Source organism: Delphinus delphis, chromosome 4 (assembly GCF_949987515.2).
Source record: "Delphinus delphis chromosome 4, mDelDel1.2, whole genome shotgun sequence".
In the NCBI taxonomy this organism is placed as follows: domain Eukaryota; kingdom Metazoa; phylum Chordata; class Mammalia; order Artiodactyla; family Delphinidae; genus Delphinus; species Delphinus delphis.
This window is the reverse complement of record NC_082686.1, coordinates 71,830,854-71,848,341: the sequence shown is the minus strand read 5'-3', so window position 1 is coordinate 71,848,341 and position 17,488 is coordinate 71,830,854. Positions and strand designations below refer to the sequence as shown.

Below are 17,488 nucleotides of genomic sequence, written 5' to 3'. Positions count from 1 at the left end.
AGTGGTTACTGGGCAATTGTGAGTATTGTAAAGGTGGTGTGATTTTAGATCAAGCTAAGTCTCAGTGTAATGAACTAAAAAGCCAACATATATTTGCAACCCTCAGTATGCCCTCATCCTCCCACATACCTTTTCTCAGCAGCAAATTTGATGTGTCCTAGCAGACATCTATTGGAACTTTAGGGAAGCTGGGGGTAATTTTTTTCATCAGTTTAGGCACTAATTATTACATTTTTATATATACTTTCATAGTGTATAAGGTAGTAGATGTGAGGAACATGGGGGTGGTCTAAGAGAGCCAGTGAAAAATGAAAAACTTGAGAGACCTATAAAGTCAAAGTTTAAAAATTAGTAATAGTTCTAGAGGAAAGGTGTGAGGGTTAATCTCTTTATAATTTCTGAATTCTTTTAGGGTCACTATTATGGAATGACTGTGATCTTGGTGTTTTCCATCTCCTAAGAAAGTGGAGAAGATATAGAAGTGTTTTGCATTATAAAACAAAAAGTATTAGATGTGTTTGTTCTAAATCCAGAGGATCTTAAAACTTCAGTTTAAGTCTGATGTGTAATGTTCAGTTTAAAATATAGTATAAGGGGCTTCCCTGGTGGCACAGTGGTTAAGAATCCGCCTGCCGATGCAGGGGATACGGGTTCGAGCCCTGGTCCGGGAAGACCCAACATGTCATGGAGCAGCTAAGCCCGAGCACCACAACTACTGAGCCTGCATGCCACAGCTACTGAAGCCCACACGCCTAGAGCCTGTGCTCCGCAACAAAGAGAAGCCACCGCAAAGAGAAGCCCGCGCACCGCGTCAAAGAGAAAGCCCACGCACAGCAACGAAGACCCAACACAGCCAATAAATAAATAAATAAATTTTAAAAAAGAGTATAGTATAAAATACAATATATGACACAAAAGTCATCTTTGGAAAATAGAAGAACTGTAAGCAGATAAGAAAAAATACTTTTGACAGGATGAGAGCTTTGTTTTGCCATCTTTGATACATTATAAATTGACAAGTACTTGACCTCTTTCCATCAAAACAAAATACTAACGTAAGTAGTGCTTTTCAAAATTTCAAAGGAGTTTTTCCACTTATTACATTTATTCAAATAGTTATTGAGCACCTACTTTGTGCTAGGGCTCATTGCCAAGTATTGAATGCATTAATTATGATTTTCTAAGTGATAAAAAACCAAGCTTAACTGAGCTTAAGCAAAAAGGGGGATGTATTGGTTGACACAATTAGGCAGTTCAGGATCTGGCTTCTCTCCATCATCAGCATTGCTTTCTCTGTGTGACTATTTTGAGAAAGACTCTCTTCCTGGTTATAGGATGACCACTAGATTGTTACAGGATGGTTCCTAGAGTCAGGTCTCCAGGCTTGAACTCACAAAGAAAGAAGTGATAATCTTTGTCCAAGAATTCCTATCTGGTGAGTCCTGAGATTCACTCTGATTGGACTATCTTAGGTCACCAATCACTGCCATTCCCACCTCCCTCCTCCCCCAGTCTGTGGCCTGAGAGAGTGATGTGCTGATTGGTTCAGGTTAGGCACGTGGCATCTGACGGTATGGCTAAGGGTGAAGATCACACAGACCGAATGATACTGAGTCTCCGAATGAAAATGGGCTCTACTCAGAGCAGGAGAATTGAACGGTGGAAAGAAGCAACATCAGGGAGTTTGTTTTCTAATCTCTCATTTGCACTCACTATAACTTAGAGTTAAGGTACTAGGTGGAGCTAGATTTTTTTTTTTTTTTTTTGTCCAGGCTGAGAGGCTTGTGGGATCTTAGTTCCCCGACCAGGGATTGAACCCATGCCCCCTGCAGTGGAAGCGTGAGTCCTAACCACTGGACTGCCAGGGAATTCCCTGGGAGGAGCTAGAATGAAGTCCCCGTTTATATGATATGATTCCTGGTCTATTGCACCCTCTACTCTTCTACTCTGGCCCAAACCAAAATAAGCCCCTTGGAATTCCTAAGTGGTCTGTCAGCGATATGCCCAGTGAGAAGGAGCCCAGTCTTTGTGAAAGAAGAAATTAAAATCCTGTTTGGCACAGTGTAGTGCATGACAGAGTGCAGTAAGTGGTTTTGTTTAAATTCATGTATGACCATTTTATATACTAGGCAGCACATAATAAGTAAATAAATACTAGGCAGTGTTGTTGTTAAGTACACAGATCCTAGAGCCAGAATGCCTTGGTTCAAATCCTGGTTTTGCCCTGTCCTATGTGTGTGACCTCAGTCAAGTCATTTAACCCAGCTGTGCCTCAGTTTCCTCATCTGCAAAATAGAGCAAATAATATTATCTATCGCATAAGACTGTTGTGAGAATTAAGTTATTTAATATATGCAAAAGGTTTATAACTTTCTGGCACAAAGGAAGTACTCTGTAAGTGTTAGCTATAATTTTTATCATCACTATTATAATCTTTGGGACTGTGATAGAGAAATGTGGATTATGTGATAGTACAATGAAATGGGTTTACATCTGATTGAATACCTTAATCATTAAGAATTCTAAATATATTTTTCTATCCTGTTTTCTAAAGATAAACTCTCCTGTGTTTTATATTGTACTAACCTAGAGTATTAAGAGTGGATCTCAATGAGGAGAGAGGGGTCCAGTGGTATGTCACATTGGTGTATGGTGACATATATCTATCCTGATCAATACTTTCAGCACTAACATGGATGGAAACATAAAAAACATGCTTTTCAAGTTTATAGGTTACATAACATTGTGAATGCTAGTGTGATAGATGGCAGTCATGATTTGAAATTATTTTAAGATGAGAACAAACAAAAAGATCAACCATGGTGGACTTTACAGGATTATGACTAATAAAATTAATGAAGGTATTTCTACACAACCTCTCCTTGAATGTCCTGGTATGCCAAAATGAAATGCCCCTGAGGTAACTCAGCCCCTTTTCAGATAACTCTTTGTTCCTAAAAAGGTTTTTATTATGTTAAAGTTTGTGTCTTTGCATCTTCCAACTAGTGATTCATTTTCTATTATCTGGACTTTCACAGAATAAGTGTCTGCCCCATCCAACATAACAGGCATTCAGATATTTAGAGATAGTTATTAGGTACCTTCTTGTATAGTACAGTGTCGCATTTTGTTGTATACCACAGTAGTTAAGGGTGTGTAGTCTGCAGCCAGGCTGACTGAATTTGATTCCTAGCTTCGCCACTTACTAGCTGTGTGATCTTATTTTCTGTGCCTCAGTTTCAATAGTGATAAAAATAATACGTCTATGTCAAAGGGTTGTGAATGTTAAGAGAGTTTTTTGTGTTTTTTTAATTTATTTAATTTATTTATTTTTGGCTTCATTGGGTCTTCATTGCCATGCGCGGGCTTTCTCTAGTTACGGTGAGCGGGGGCTACTCTTCGTTGCTGTGCGCGGGCTTCTCATTGCAGCGGCTTCTCTTGTTGCGGAGCACAGGCTCTAGGTGCACGGGCTTCAGTAGTTGTGGCATGCGGGCTCAGTAGTTGTGGCTTCCGGGCTTTAGAGCGCAGGCTCAGTAGTTGTGGTGCACGGGCTTAGTTGCTCCGTGGCATGTGGGATCTTGCCGGACCAGGGCTCGAACCCGTGTCCCCTGCATTGGCAGGCAGATTCTTAACCACTGCACCACCAGGGAAGCCCCAAGAGTTTTAATATTTTTAAAGTTTTTAGACATACAGGTGTTATATAAATGCTGACAGTAGTAGTAGTAGTAGTAGTAGTAGTAGTAGTAGTAGTAATAGTGGTGTTTCTTCATCATAGCTTAACATCAGACTCTAGAAGAGTTCTTGCTACAATCGTAATTTTTTTTTGAATTAGTGTCTGTTGGGCAAGGATGTTCAATTGTTAAATTACTTTATTTTTAAAAAAGATTTGTTTATTATTTATTTATTTTACTTTTGGCTGCGTCGGGTCTTAGTTGCGGCTTGCGGGATCTTCATTGAGGCAGGCGGGATCTTTTGCTGCGGTGCGCCGGCTTCACTCTAGTTGTGGCGTGCGGGTTTTCTCTTCTCTGGTTGTGGCGCGCAGGCTCCAGAGCGAGTGGGCTCTGTACTTTGCAGCACACAGGCTCTCTAGTTGAGGCACGGGAGCTCGTTGTGATGCGCTGTATTGGAAGGCGGATTCTTCACCACTGGACCAGCAGGGAAGTTCCACAGCAGTGATTCTTAAATGGGGTAAGGATAAGATGGGGAGATGGAGCATACTTCATGTTTTATCATACTTTTACATTAAAAGTACATTTTTTATAGTAGTAATCATGGGTGAAAACTTGACAAAATCTTCTTGGCTATAGGGGATACACGGAAGATAGACTTTAAGGCAGATGATGGCAACTACTACTACTATGAAATAATAGTAGTAGCTAATGTTTACAAGCACATACTGTGTGCCAGACTCTGAGCTAAGTAAGGCTTTACATGGATTATTCCATTTAAACCACATTTGTTAGATGATGAAACTAAGACTTGGAGAGATAAAGGAATTTGTCCAAATTTTCATGGCTAGTTAGTGGTAGAAATGGGATTCATATTTAGGTAATATGATTTAGGGGCTGACCTCTATTTAATCACTACAGTATACTAACGGAGTGAGGTTAAAGATTTTTACTTTTCTCAAAATGGAGCATGGATAAAAAATAGTGAGAAACACTGCCTTAGACATTTGGTTAGAGGTATTTATATAAGACAGAAGGAGAGATTTTGTTGAAGAATGTATGTACTCAACTGAAATTCAGGTAAAATATGTTAGTATTACTATTATTTACCAATGGGCTTTGCAATGTGTCAGTACTAATACTAATGGTTGACTTGATTCTTTGTTCATGAATTTTACATTAGCTTTAAATAGGTAGTCAGATACCTCCTTTCTCCTCCCTTGAGTTCTCATTGTGATATTTTATATTTTTTGTATGATTTTTTTAATCTAGTGGAATAGATCCAGTGTCACAATATCTAGTGACTCCAGATATCAATTTGACTTTAAAATATCTTTAAAACCACAAGGGCAGTATTTAGCACCTTTGCTTCTTTCTAGTATGATGATATCTACCATGTATTTGGCTGGTTAAGTTGAATTATGCAAGATGGTTCAGTACTTCAAGAATTAAACAGTTAAAAAGCAAAGTAGAATTTATGTTATGTATATTTTACCACAATGTAAACAAAACAAAAAAGCAAAGCAAAGTCAGAGTAGGGAGGGAGAGATGGATTATAAAGTGGTATGAGGAAACTTGAGAGCGAGGGATATGTTTTTCAATTTTGATGATTTCACAGGTATATAATGTTAACACTCATTAAATTATACACTTTTAAATATATGGTTTATTGTATGTTAATTATAGTTCATTCAGTAGAGCTGTAAAAATATTATAGCACACATAATCCCCCCCACACACCGACACACATACAGAGCAAAGACTTCTGAGAAGTTCCTATAAACATGTCTTTGGATGTGTTAAGTATTTTTCTATTAAACTTTAAGGAATTTTAACTTGAAGTCATGGAAAGTAACTGGTGAGAATATGACATGACATTTATTCCCTTTTTATTTTGGCATCCTTAAAACTCTATTTTGTATCATGAATGAAAAGTACAGGTGACTTAAGCACCACCTATTTGTAATGTCAGAAGAGAGATGAGCAGAGAATTAATTCTTTTTTGCTTACGTTGAAAGCTTATCAGGAAATCCTAGGTAAACTTTTCCAGTAGGAAAGATCTGTACAGCTGACAAATCAGGCAACTTTGGAATCAGGCCAATAGCCATGTCAGTTCTATTTGATTGGTGCTGGGACCTTGTTTACCTTTAAGTGACTGTGACCTTTTGTTCCACTGTTCAGGTAGGCTGGTCTGACTTAAGTTTACAAAAACTTCAGGAACGCATGCTGTGGAAAAAATGTTCTTGATTGAGGGAAGCAGCAGTAATGATGAGACAGCTTCTTTAAAAAATCTGTGAATTTCTGGGAGACAGTATTCTGGCTTTCTCATTTACTAGCTGTGTGATCTCTGGATAGGTTGCTTAACCTCCCTGAACCTTAGTTTTCTCACTTGTAAATAGGGACTAAAAATACCTGCTTCTCAGGTTATATGGGTTAAATGAGAATAATGTATATAAAGTACCTAGCACAGTGCCTGGCACTGGTAATATTGAAAAAAAAAGTCATTATTATGAATTTGCTGTTATTATCTTACTTTCTTCCAACACATTTAGATTCCTAAAACATACTTCTTGGAATATATGTATCATCTACACTGATTCAAAGATTTAGGAAGGAGAGGAAATCTGTTTCTGGAGACCCCAAAAGACAACCTTAGATGAGGACCTATCTGTGTAGAAAATGTTTATTGAACTATTTTTTTTTCTTTTGTGACACGTGGGCCTCTCACTGTTGTGGCCTCTCCCGTTGTGGAGCACAGGCTCCAGACGCGCAGGCTCAGCGGCCATGGCTCATGGGCCCTGCCGCTCCGCGGCATGTGGGATCTTGCCGGACCGAGGCACGAACCCGTGTCCCTTGCATCAGCAGGCGTACTCTCAACCACTGCGCCACCAGGGAAGCCCTTGAACATTTTTAAAAGTAAACTTTTTACTTAAAAATAAAAAGTAAAGCCTTTAGAAAAGTTGCAAGAATATTAAAATGAACTCCTTTGTGCCTGACTCAGCTTCATACATTGATAACATTTTGCCATATTGTTTTACCTTTTTAAATGTAATATAATATACACATTTTTCTTTTTTCTTTTTCTTTTTTTTTTTTTTTTGCTGAGGTTAAGTTGCAGAGATCATAACCCTTTATCCCTAGATACTTCAGCATAAAAAAACAATGACAGGCATCCGGTGGCAGGGTCTGGGGAAGGGGTGGCAGGTGCCATGTTGGGCTGCGAAGGTGGCAAGAAGCCCCTGAAGCAGCCTAAGAAGCAAGCCAAGGAGATGGACGAGGAAGATAAGGCATTCAAGGAGAAACAGAAGGAGGAGCAAAAGAAATTTGAGGAGCTAAAAGCGAAGGCCTCGGGGAAAGGCCCCCTGGCCACAGGTGGAATTAAGAAATCTGGCAAAAAGTAAGCTGTTCCTTGTGCCTGAGGCAATGATGATCCTTAGTTCCATTCCTGTTTAAACATCTGGATTAAACATCTGGATTCCCTGCCATAACATCTGTTGCCACCTATAACTAGAATGAAATGTTGTCTTGGAACCTATTGTACATTTAAGAATAAACTTTTGTAAAACAAAAAAACAACAAAAAAAAACAATGACAGTCTTTTATATAACAGTATAATGATCAACTTAAGGAAGTTTATTTTAACATTGATATATATTATTATCTGATACAGAATCCATATTTTAATTTTACTGATTGTCCTGATAACTATCCTTTATAACAGTTTCTCCCCCAATCTAGAATTATGCATTACATTTAGTTGTCATTTCTTTGGTTTCTTTTAACCTGGAACAGTCCCTCAACCTTTCATTGTTTTTCATGATAGACATTTTTTTGAAGAATACAGCCTTGTTGTTTTGTAGAATGTCCTTTAGTTGAGGTTTGTCTGATTGTTCCTCATAAAGCCATACAGGTTATGCATTTTTGGCAGATGATGTATCCTCAGTGCCTCACATCAGGAGGCATTATTGGTGATGTTAATTAGCTTTAATTACTTAGCTGAGAGATTTTTTTCACTTTTTTTTACATTATTAATAGTGTACATTAAAAAATTTTATTTATTTATTTTATACAGCAGGTTCTTATTAGTTATCCATTTTATACATATTGGTGTATATATGTCAATCCCAATCTCCCAATTCAGATTTTTTTCACTTTGAAGGTAACTCTTTTTACTTTGTAATTAATAAGTCATTGATAGGGAGATATTTACTTTGAAACTGTTCCTAAACAAACTTTCCCCCAATGGTTTTGCAATCCTAAGGAGCATTTTTTAATCATAAACATGTGGTTTCCTCACCTTGATTGAAGGCTTCTTGAGAAAATAACTTTTACTTTTAAAATTATGTTATAATACCTTGTGTACAATAAATACTCAATATTATTGACTGCCTGACCTTGAGCTACCTGACACCAGATTGCTGATTATATTTCTCATGATGGATTTTGTCTACCTACTCTGAGAATTTAACAGATATTTGCAGCAAAGTCCTGTTGTATGCAAATTAGAAACAGTCATTAACTGAACTGATTAGGCATTCTTAGCAGGCCTCTTAGACCATTGAGATGGGAGTAGTAAATCTGACCTCTGGATATTTCAAAAGAATAATTAATAAAAATAATGAAGAAAATCTCTGATCATCATTACTGGAAAAGCTTGTTAAATATACAGTACCCTCGTTTCATTTTATTTTAATTTGTGATGAAGAGACATTTTAATTTTAATTGAATATGTGATGAAAGGAAGTTTCTGGGTGGTGGTCATCTTTCACTTTAGATTCTGACATTTTTTCATACCAGCCTAATACTTAGCCATGACTCATGGGGTGTTTCTTTCAGTCTCTAAGAATTAGGTTAGGTTTCTTGTCGATCTTATCACATTGCCACTTGGAATTTAATTTAACCAGAGGAAAGAAAGAAAGGCACAATTGCGATTGTTTAGATAAACATGTATTCTGGAGGGCTTATTAGAGGCAGTGAGGCAGAGTAGAAAGTCCTCATTCTGTCTAGTATTTTGTTTTGTTTTCTGCTTCTGCTCTAAGGATCTTTTTTCCACCTTTCACTGTACCACGTCTTGGGCAGAGATGGCAGTTGATCATTGAAGTTCCTCTATCTCCAATTTCTGGCTGATATCTAAAATTTCATCATTATCAAGAAATTAATTTATTTGTGCAAATTATGTTACCTAAGAAAAATGCAGATATCCTTGTAGGGGATTGGAGGTGTAGCACAAGCCAACATCTAAACATGAAACATCAAATATTCAGAACTTTTCCGTAATAGTTAGTTGCTAGACACTTTCTGCTAAATGAGACAATAATAAGTTTTTCCTTGGGGGAAGGAGAAGCCTGGGTGGGGTTTTAGTAGTTGGGGACTCTGAGCAAGCTTAAGGTGCTAAGACTCTGAAAGAGGGAGGGGAAATGAATTGAAAAAGGAAGAGGAAAGACATTTAAAAGATACAAGTACACTTACTCTACAATTTTCATAGCTCTCATCCTGGAGGAGTGGTCTCTGAAATATACAGAGCATTTAGAGTTAAGAAATCCATGCTTTGTTAAACCAGGAATCGCTGGTGGCCATCCTTTAAAAAAAAAAAAGGCTCTTTTCTCCGTCTGTACCAAAGACATACCTTTCACATTTCCTTGCACCTGTCATACTTCTAGGTGTCCTAGAGATATGATGTAAGAGCAGTGGAAAGTCTGTATAACTAACTTTCTCAGCCAGGTTCTTCCAGGTTTTTGCATGCAGTCAGGATATGAAATTAGCAGTTGGTATACAGGCTGTATTGGTTGGGAAATAATTTACAAGGTCCAGGTGATTAATTGTGCCATTGTTCCACAGAGAGGCATTTCATTGTTTCTACTAGAGCCTGGGTTTTGTGAAGCTTTGCTGTTTTTGCCGGTTGCAATTGGTTCATCTTTGTGAAATGTGTGCTATGGAATTGATACTAAGTGCCTCCATATTAACATCTCTGAAATACTGGTGACAGGCTTTTCCCACCCCAATGAGACAAAAATTCTTTTTCACTTTCTATCACCAGTTAGAAGAAGATGGATGCACAGAATTCAGCCAAAGTCAACATGAGGAAGAGGAGGAAAGAGATACCTGGACCCAATGGGGCAGCAGAGGATGATGGAATTCCTTCAAAAATGCCACGCTGTGCAATTGTAAGTAAGGAAGAGATTTCTTTGTTGAACACTTAACCTGGCAGGAGGAGGGTAGAAACTGATATAACACTGACAATATCAACATTACAAGTCTTCTTAAATAATGGAAAGAATGAATAGTAAGTGTGAATAGTAACTTTCCACCAGTTGTTGGAACTCTTATGCAGATTATAATTCACAGCTCAGTTGTAAGAGCTTTACACTGGAATTGAAAAAAGAATGTTAGGAAAATTTGGAGGTTGTACATATATTAGGCAAAATATCAAATTCAAACTAATGAAACAGAGAAATTGTAGCTCCAGGCAGTGATCTGATCTTAGCATCATCTCATGGTGTTTAGTTTTCTGTGTCTTACTGTCTTTTCTCTCATATCACTCCTCCACTCTATTACTGGTTATATCTTAGATGAGAACCTTTTTCTATTACTGCCTACCTTATGTTCCTTTATCTCTGGGATGATATCTTTGTATTTCCTAACCACTTCCAAGCCTTTGATGAAAGACCCCATTCCAAATGGCTCATCCTGTCTCAGGTTGGTACCCTTCTTGAAGCTTCCCCTAAAAAAAATATGTCAAAGAATATTTATACACAGTTGGAGTTATTATTGATATACAGTGTTGTTATGAAATCCATGTTTTAAAATCCCAGTGACAGAATTATATGTTTCTGTATGTTTTGTACCTATATTGACCATTAGCCATTGATCCAACTGCAGTTCCCACTGGTTACTTTTGGAGCTTCATAACCCAAAAGGAAAAACATTTCTACTCGGACACAATTACTAGTTGTTATAAAACAATATTCTATCTTGAGCAATAAAAGCAACTGGACTCCACAAATAGTAGGTATATGCTTCAGGCCTGATATTGATGATTATGTTGGGGGCAAGTGTATTAGTTTTCTATTGCTGTTGTAACAAATTACCACAAATTTAATGGCCTAAAACAATACAGATATATTATCTTACAGTTCTAGGGGTCACAAGGCTGAAATGGGTCTTAAAAGGCTAAAATCAAGTGTTGTTAGGGCTGGAGGTTCTAGGGGAAAAACTGTTTCCTTGCCTTTTCCAGCTTCTAGAAGTTGCCCGTATTGCTTTGCTCAGGGGCCAGCCAGCAATCACAACATTCTGACCACTGCTTCTGTCATCACATCTCCTTCTGATTCTGAATCTCCTGCCTCCTTCATTCACTTGTAGAGACCCTTGTAATTACGTTGGACATACTTGGCTAATCCAGGATAATCTGTCTATCTCAAAATCCTTTAATCACATTTGCAAAGCCCCTTTTGCCATGTAACATAGTCACAGGTTCTAGAAAATAAGATGTAGACATCCTTAGGGGGCCATTATTCTTTACAGCAAGTAAACTCAGAAAATGACTCAGCAGTCAACAAAACAGGGCTTTTTTTTGGCTGCTTTGGGTCTTTATTGCTGCGTGTGGGCTTTCTCTGGTTGCGGTGCGCGGGCTTCTCATTGTGGTGGCTTTTCTTGTTTTGGAGCACGGGCTCTAGGCGCGCGGGCTTCAGTAGCTGTGGCTCACGGGCTCTAGAGCGCAGGCTGTAGTTGTGGCGTACGGGCTTAGTTGCTCCGCGGCATGTGGGATCTTCCTGGACCAGGGATTGAACCCATGTCCCCTGCATTGGCAGGCGGATTCTTAACCAGTGTGCCACCAGGGAAGTCCCTAACAGGGCATTTTTAATTTCTGAATGTTTCTTAGAGAATTCAGGTTAAGGGGATGGTGGTGGGCACCAATTCAGCACTCTTATTTGGAGTAGGGACAAGTTATAACCAAGTAGGTAATACTCTGAGCCAATCACCAAAGCCACGAATAGACCAAAGAAGGCCAATCTTAGTGGAATGGGCTCTGAGAAGACTTAAATTTCTTGGTTCTTAGAATCTGAGGAATTTCAATGATTTAAGTTACTCTGCTTCATATATTCATGTCACAGATCAGTTAAGTGGCTTGCTACCTATTTCACATTCCTCTTTGGTACACACCGGCTATTTAACATGGGCTAATGGTCAAAGATTCACTCACCCAACAGGCTGGACTGACTCTAATGAAGAGTGTCTGCTAAATAAACTTGTGTGTCATCTCCACTGTACACATGTGCTTTCCATCTCTGAATCCCTTTCAACTCTGTAGCAAAAATGAACAAGGTTTTTTCTTTTTTTTATGATAGCTTTACTGAGATCATAAATCCACCCATCTAAACTGTACAATTCAATGGTTTTTAATATATTCACAGAGTTGTGCTACCATCACCACAACCAGTTTTAGAATATTTTTATCGTCCCCAAAAGAAGCCCCATACCCATTAGCAGTCACTCCCCATTTCCTCCCAACCTCCCCAAGTATTTGGTAGCTGGGTTGGTAGGTCAGGATAAAATGCATGAAGGGAGAGAAAAGAGTTAAGGCGGAAAAATTAAGGGATAACTTTATGGCTAGTTTGTCTATAAGTATAAAGAATTTACTGAAACAGATGTTTCTAAAGGTAAAATCAAAAGGATCACAGAAATATTTATAAAGAATAGACATTTAGACTATCTTAATATTTGTCATATGTATGAATAAGTCACAGAGTACTTAAACTCTGAGGTTAATTGGCCGAAGTTCTGCTTATGGAGATAGATCTTACAATCTCATTTCAAACTACATATATTGAGAACCTCTGTGTGTCATTTGCTATGCATTGAGTTGCAAAGATGGAAGGGTGGCCTTGCCCTTAAGAAGCTCATAGACAAATAGGGGAAAGAGACAAATAATTAAGATACAGTATGAAAAGGGCCAAATAGAAGTAAGTTAGAGGTACAGTGACCCTCTAGAGGAGCAACAGATTAACTTTGACCGAGGGGTGGGAACAGTGGTTTTGGAAAAGCTTCATTGAGGAGATTATTTCAGAGTTGAACTTTGAAGGCTAAATAGGAATTCAAGAAATGGACAAGAGATAGAGTACAACTTCAGAAGTGTGAAATAATAGTATGTTTAGCAAACTACAAGTAACATTACTGGAGCTTAAACTTCAGAATAAGAATCTGCAATAGATAAGGTAAAGCAAGGGCCTGCTCATGAAGGATCTTGTATGCTGTGCTAAGGAATTTGAACTTTGTCCTATAGGTAATATGATCAGATATACAATTTAGAAGATCATCCTGATTGCTTTGGAAAGGAACAGTTGAAACAGGGATAGACAGAAGCCACAGGACTAGTTGTGAGATTATTGTAATGATCCAGGTTAGAAATGATGAAGGATTAAACTAAGGCAGTAGATACAGAGAGGACAAGACAAATTTTAAGTTTTTAGGAAGTGAAATAGACAATTCTTGGAAATTATCAGGATGCAGAGGATGAGAGGTGTTAAGGATGACTGCTAGGTTTCAGCCTTAGGTAGTTTGTGTAGATGGGGTGCTTCTCATTCAGATGAAAAATAGAGGAAGAAGAGCTGTTTTAGGAGGAAGGTGATGAGTTTAGTACAGGTTCAACTTAGAAGGTCTATGAGGCATCCAAATAGTTAAATAGGTGAGCTCACTGTTTACATCCATTGAAATGGCAACAGGAATCAGGGAGAATGATTGTCTTTCTTTTTCTTTCTGCTCTGTTCCTTATCCCTTCTTTCTCACACCACCTTGTATTCCTCTTGAATCTAGAGCCTTTTTCCTGGCATTATTGAAATAATTTGGAACTCAGGAGGGCATGTTACCATTTGTGCAGAATGTTTGGGTAAATGGGAAATGTTTCTCTGTGCCGTTATGAAACTTTTTGCTGAAAAATGCTTACGAATCCTTGGAAATAGAATACATACAGGGAAGCCAATATCAAGTTCTAGTATTATATTATTTTAGTTACCTCCTCTTTCCTATTAGTAAGGACACCAGAATCTCTTCTTCTCTTTCACTAGAATTTTGAGGAGTAGTGAGTTAATATATGTGAACATAATCAGGAGAAAGTTTTTTTTCTTTGTTTTTTTTTTTTGGCGGTACGCAGGCCTCTCACTGTTGTGGCCTCTCCTGTTGCGGAGCACAGGCTCCGGACACGCAGGCTCATCGGCCATGGCTCACGGGCCCAGCAGCTCCGCGGCATGTGGGATCTTCCCGGACCGGGGCACGAACCCGTGTGCCCTGTATCGGCAGGCAGACTCTCAACCACTGCGCCACCGGGGAAGCCCAGGAGAAAGTTTTTATGGAAGCAATATTGCATTCAGAAGTTCATTCATAATTTGGGAGATGATGATCATTATAAGTTTTAAGTTTTAGTTATAATAGTATTAGTTATAATTTGCATAGACTTAGAAACTTTATATAGCATTTAGAAGCTAACCTTTTAGATTAATACAATTTAGTTAATTTTGTTGGTATAATGAAACCTGTGTTCCATAGAATGGAAGAGAAAATGAGCTAATGTAGATTTGTTGAGTGCCTACTCGTATGTGTAACATTATGCTAGTTACTTTGCATATGCTATTTTATTTAATCCTCATAGCAACCTTATGGAGCAGGTATTACTATCTTCCATTTTTTAAGAAATTACTTAATTTATTTTTGGCTGCATTGGGTCTTCGTTGATGCGCACCAGCTTTCTCTGGTTATGGTGTGCAGGCTTCTCATTGCGGTAGCTTCTCTTGTTGCGGAGCACGGGATCTAGGTATGCGGGCTTCAGTAGTTGTGGCACACGGGCTCTAGGCGCACGAGCTTCACTAGTTGTGGCACTCGGGATCAGTAGTTGTGGCTCGCGGGCTCTAGAGCTCAGGCTCAGTAGTTGTGGTGCACGGGCCTAGTTGCTCTGCAGCATGTGGTATCTTCCCGGACCAGGGCTAGAGCCCGTGTCCCTTGCATTGGCAGGAGGATTCTTAACCACTGTGCCACTAGGGAAGTCTCATCTTCCATTTTATAGCAGGTGAAATGAAAGCTGTAGAAGCTTGCTGTGATTTCACAGCTATGAAGTGATAGAGCTGGGATTTAGATCTAAGTTTTTTACAAGTCCTAAACCCTTGCCCTTTCACTTATACCTTGCTACCAGAGAGTCAAAAGACTTGAAAGCAGTATTATTCCATAGGATTCCTTGGAGGTTAAAATGAAGGAGGTTTGTTTTAGGAGAACACAGGTAGAAATACTTAGTCCTACTTTTATATAAACATCAGCTTTTAGAGACAATGTTCTCTAACTGAGAAGAGAATAATAGGGTGTTTTAAAAAATACTACTCATTCTAACTGGAGGCAGCTCTAGAGAGTTAAAGATTTTGTTGATCTGTTTTAGCTGAAGAACCTTAGGTTTCATTCTCTATACTTAGGAGGAATCGATTCAGCACAAATTCTAGCCAGGAGGGACAGTTGCATTTGCCTTCTGCCTTGGAATGTACACAGTACACAAGGAAGATTGAAGAAACAGAGTTATGAAAGATAGGATACATAATGTATCTCTTAAAATTTAGATAAAATTCACATACATAAAGTTTACCGTTTTAATCATTTTAAAGTGTACAATTCAGTGGTTTTAATACTGAAAATTCACAGTGTTGTACAACCATCACCACTAATTCCAGAACATTTTTATCACCACAAAAAGAAACCCTGTACCTATTAGCAGTCATTCCGTCATTCCCCCCTTCCCTCTACTCCCTGGCAACTGCTAATCTACTTTCTCTCTCTAGGGATTTGCCTATTCTGGACATTTCATATAATCACACAATGCGTGGCCTTTTATGTCTGGCTTTTATTTATTTACTTACTTAAATATGTATTTATTTATTTTGGCTGCGCAAGGTCTTATTTGTGGCACGTGGGATCTTTTAGTTGCACAACGCGGGATGTTTTAGTTGCTGGCTCTTAGGTGCGCCGTGTGGGCTCTTAGGTGCTGCATGCATGTGGGATATAGTTTCCTGAACAGGGATCGAACCCGGGCCCCCTGCATTGGGAGCGCAGTCTTACCCACTGGACCACCATGGAAGTCTCTGGCTTCTTTTATTTAGCACAATGTTTTCAAGGTCCACCCAGGTGGTAGTGTTTAGTAATACTTCATTCCTTTTTATAGGTGAATCCATATAGACATACTACTTTGTTTATCCATTCATCAGTTGTTGGACATTTGGATTATTTCTGCTTTTTGGCTATTGTGAATAATGTTCTATTATTCATGTACAAGGTTTTTTTTAAAGATATGTTTTCAGTTCTCTTGCTTATATACCTAGGAGTGTAATTTCTAGGTCATATATATCCTTTGTTTAACATTTTGAAGAACTGTTTTCCAAAGCTGTGTGCTAGTTTACATTCACAGCAGTGTACAGAGGTTCCAATTTCTCCACATCCTTGCCATCACTGTTGCCTGTCTTTTTGCTTTTAGCCATCCTAGTGGATGTGAAGCAGGGTCTCATTGTGGTTTTGATTTGCATTTCCATAATGCCTAATATTGCTGAGCACCTTTTCATGTGATTTTTGGCCATTAGTATATCTTTTTTGGAGAAATGTCTGGATACCTCTTTTTCCTTAACTCTTCTCTTCCCTCTTCTGCCTACCTTCCATTCACCAGGACCTAACCCTAGATCTTTCCATTTCTGTTAATTCTTTGTTTTTCCTCCTGGACCTATTAACTTGGCCTTCTAAAGATTAAAGTTTCTAGCTTGATCTGGGCTGAATATAGTGCTCAGGAGTTCCATTAATCATTTGCTGATGCTCAAATATATACATTTCCCACAACAGCTATTCTAAATATTTTGTACTTTCCTCAAGTTTTCAGTCTCATTCCAAAGTCCCTGTTCTTTATAGGGAACTTCACTTTCTTCTTTGCTCTACTGAGAAAATTGATGGCATCAGAATGTAAGTTTATATACATCCTTCCTCCTTTACATCCAGTATTATCCTTTTATCACCTTTCCTTTCTTCTGCTTTCAGAAAAATGTGATCCTAATTACTTATAGGACCAACCTGCTCTCCTTTGAGGCCATTCCCTGTCATTCTTCTAGACTCTTCCTTCCTTCATTGTCTGTTTTTTTCCTTCTCTTGATATTTTCAATCTCTTCGGCTCCTTTTCCTTTGTCTTAGACATGTACAGATATCCTCAACTTTTAAGAAAACCTGCTACTTGATCCTTCTGTCCCCTCTAGGTACCTTTCTGTTTTTCTCATTCCCTTTATGGCTATACATCTCTAATGAGAGATTATTACTAATCTGTTTCCTTGTCTTCCTATTTTCTTAAAGGCACTGGTGTTCTGACTTTCACTAATATATTCTAGGAGGTCTCCAATAGTCATTTGAATCTCCAGATTCAAAGACTGTCAGTTCTCATTTTCTTTGATCTCCACTCCTTTTTAAAAAACTTCTCTATTCCTGCTGATGGTACCACAGTCTTATTTTCTTCAGTTCAAAAGCTCGGTTATTATAAACTCCTCTCTCAAGTGACAGTATATTTTCTCTTTACCATGTCCTACCTATTCTTCCTTCACAGAATCTTTTAACTATCACTCTCTCTATTCAATATTAACGGAAAAATCCACAAATCCATTTCTTCCTCCCTGTAATAACCTCTGAACTGATCTCTTTCTAAGTATGCAGAATAACCAGTGGTGTCCTGATAAACTGGGGGGAACAAACCTCTGATATATAGCATTTACTGATTTCTGTGGCTGATTTCAAACTACCAGCCCTCAAAATATGTAAATATTTAA

General features: G+C 38.4%; 2 protein-coding genes across 4 annotated transcripts in view; both read left to right on the top strand.

The window, feature by feature from the left end:
- Window positions 1-17,488, top strand: part of PCYT1A (phosphate cytidylyltransferase 1A, choline) — a 44,367-nt gene that overhangs the window by 7,350 nt on the left and 19,529 nt on the right. For all 3 annotated transcript variants that reach the window (XM_060010861.1, XM_060010862.1, XM_060010863.1), the window contains exon 2: window positions 9,706-9,832. In XM_060010861.1, the coding sequence (XP_059866844.1) occupies window positions 9,716-9,832 (117 nt within the window). In that variant the 5' untranslated portion in view covers window positions 9,706-9,715. The remainder of the gene's footprint in view (window positions 1-9,705; window positions 9,833-17,488) is intronic.
- LOC132424120 (translation machinery-associated protein 7-like) lies at window positions 6,829-7,234 on the top strand. Its single transcript, XM_060009927.1, has one exon. It carries the CDS (start codon window positions 6,878-6,880, stop codon window positions 7,067-7,069), a length of 192 nt encoding a protein of 63 aa, XP_059865910.1. The 5' UTR covers window positions 6,829-6,877; the 3' UTR covers window positions 7,070-7,234.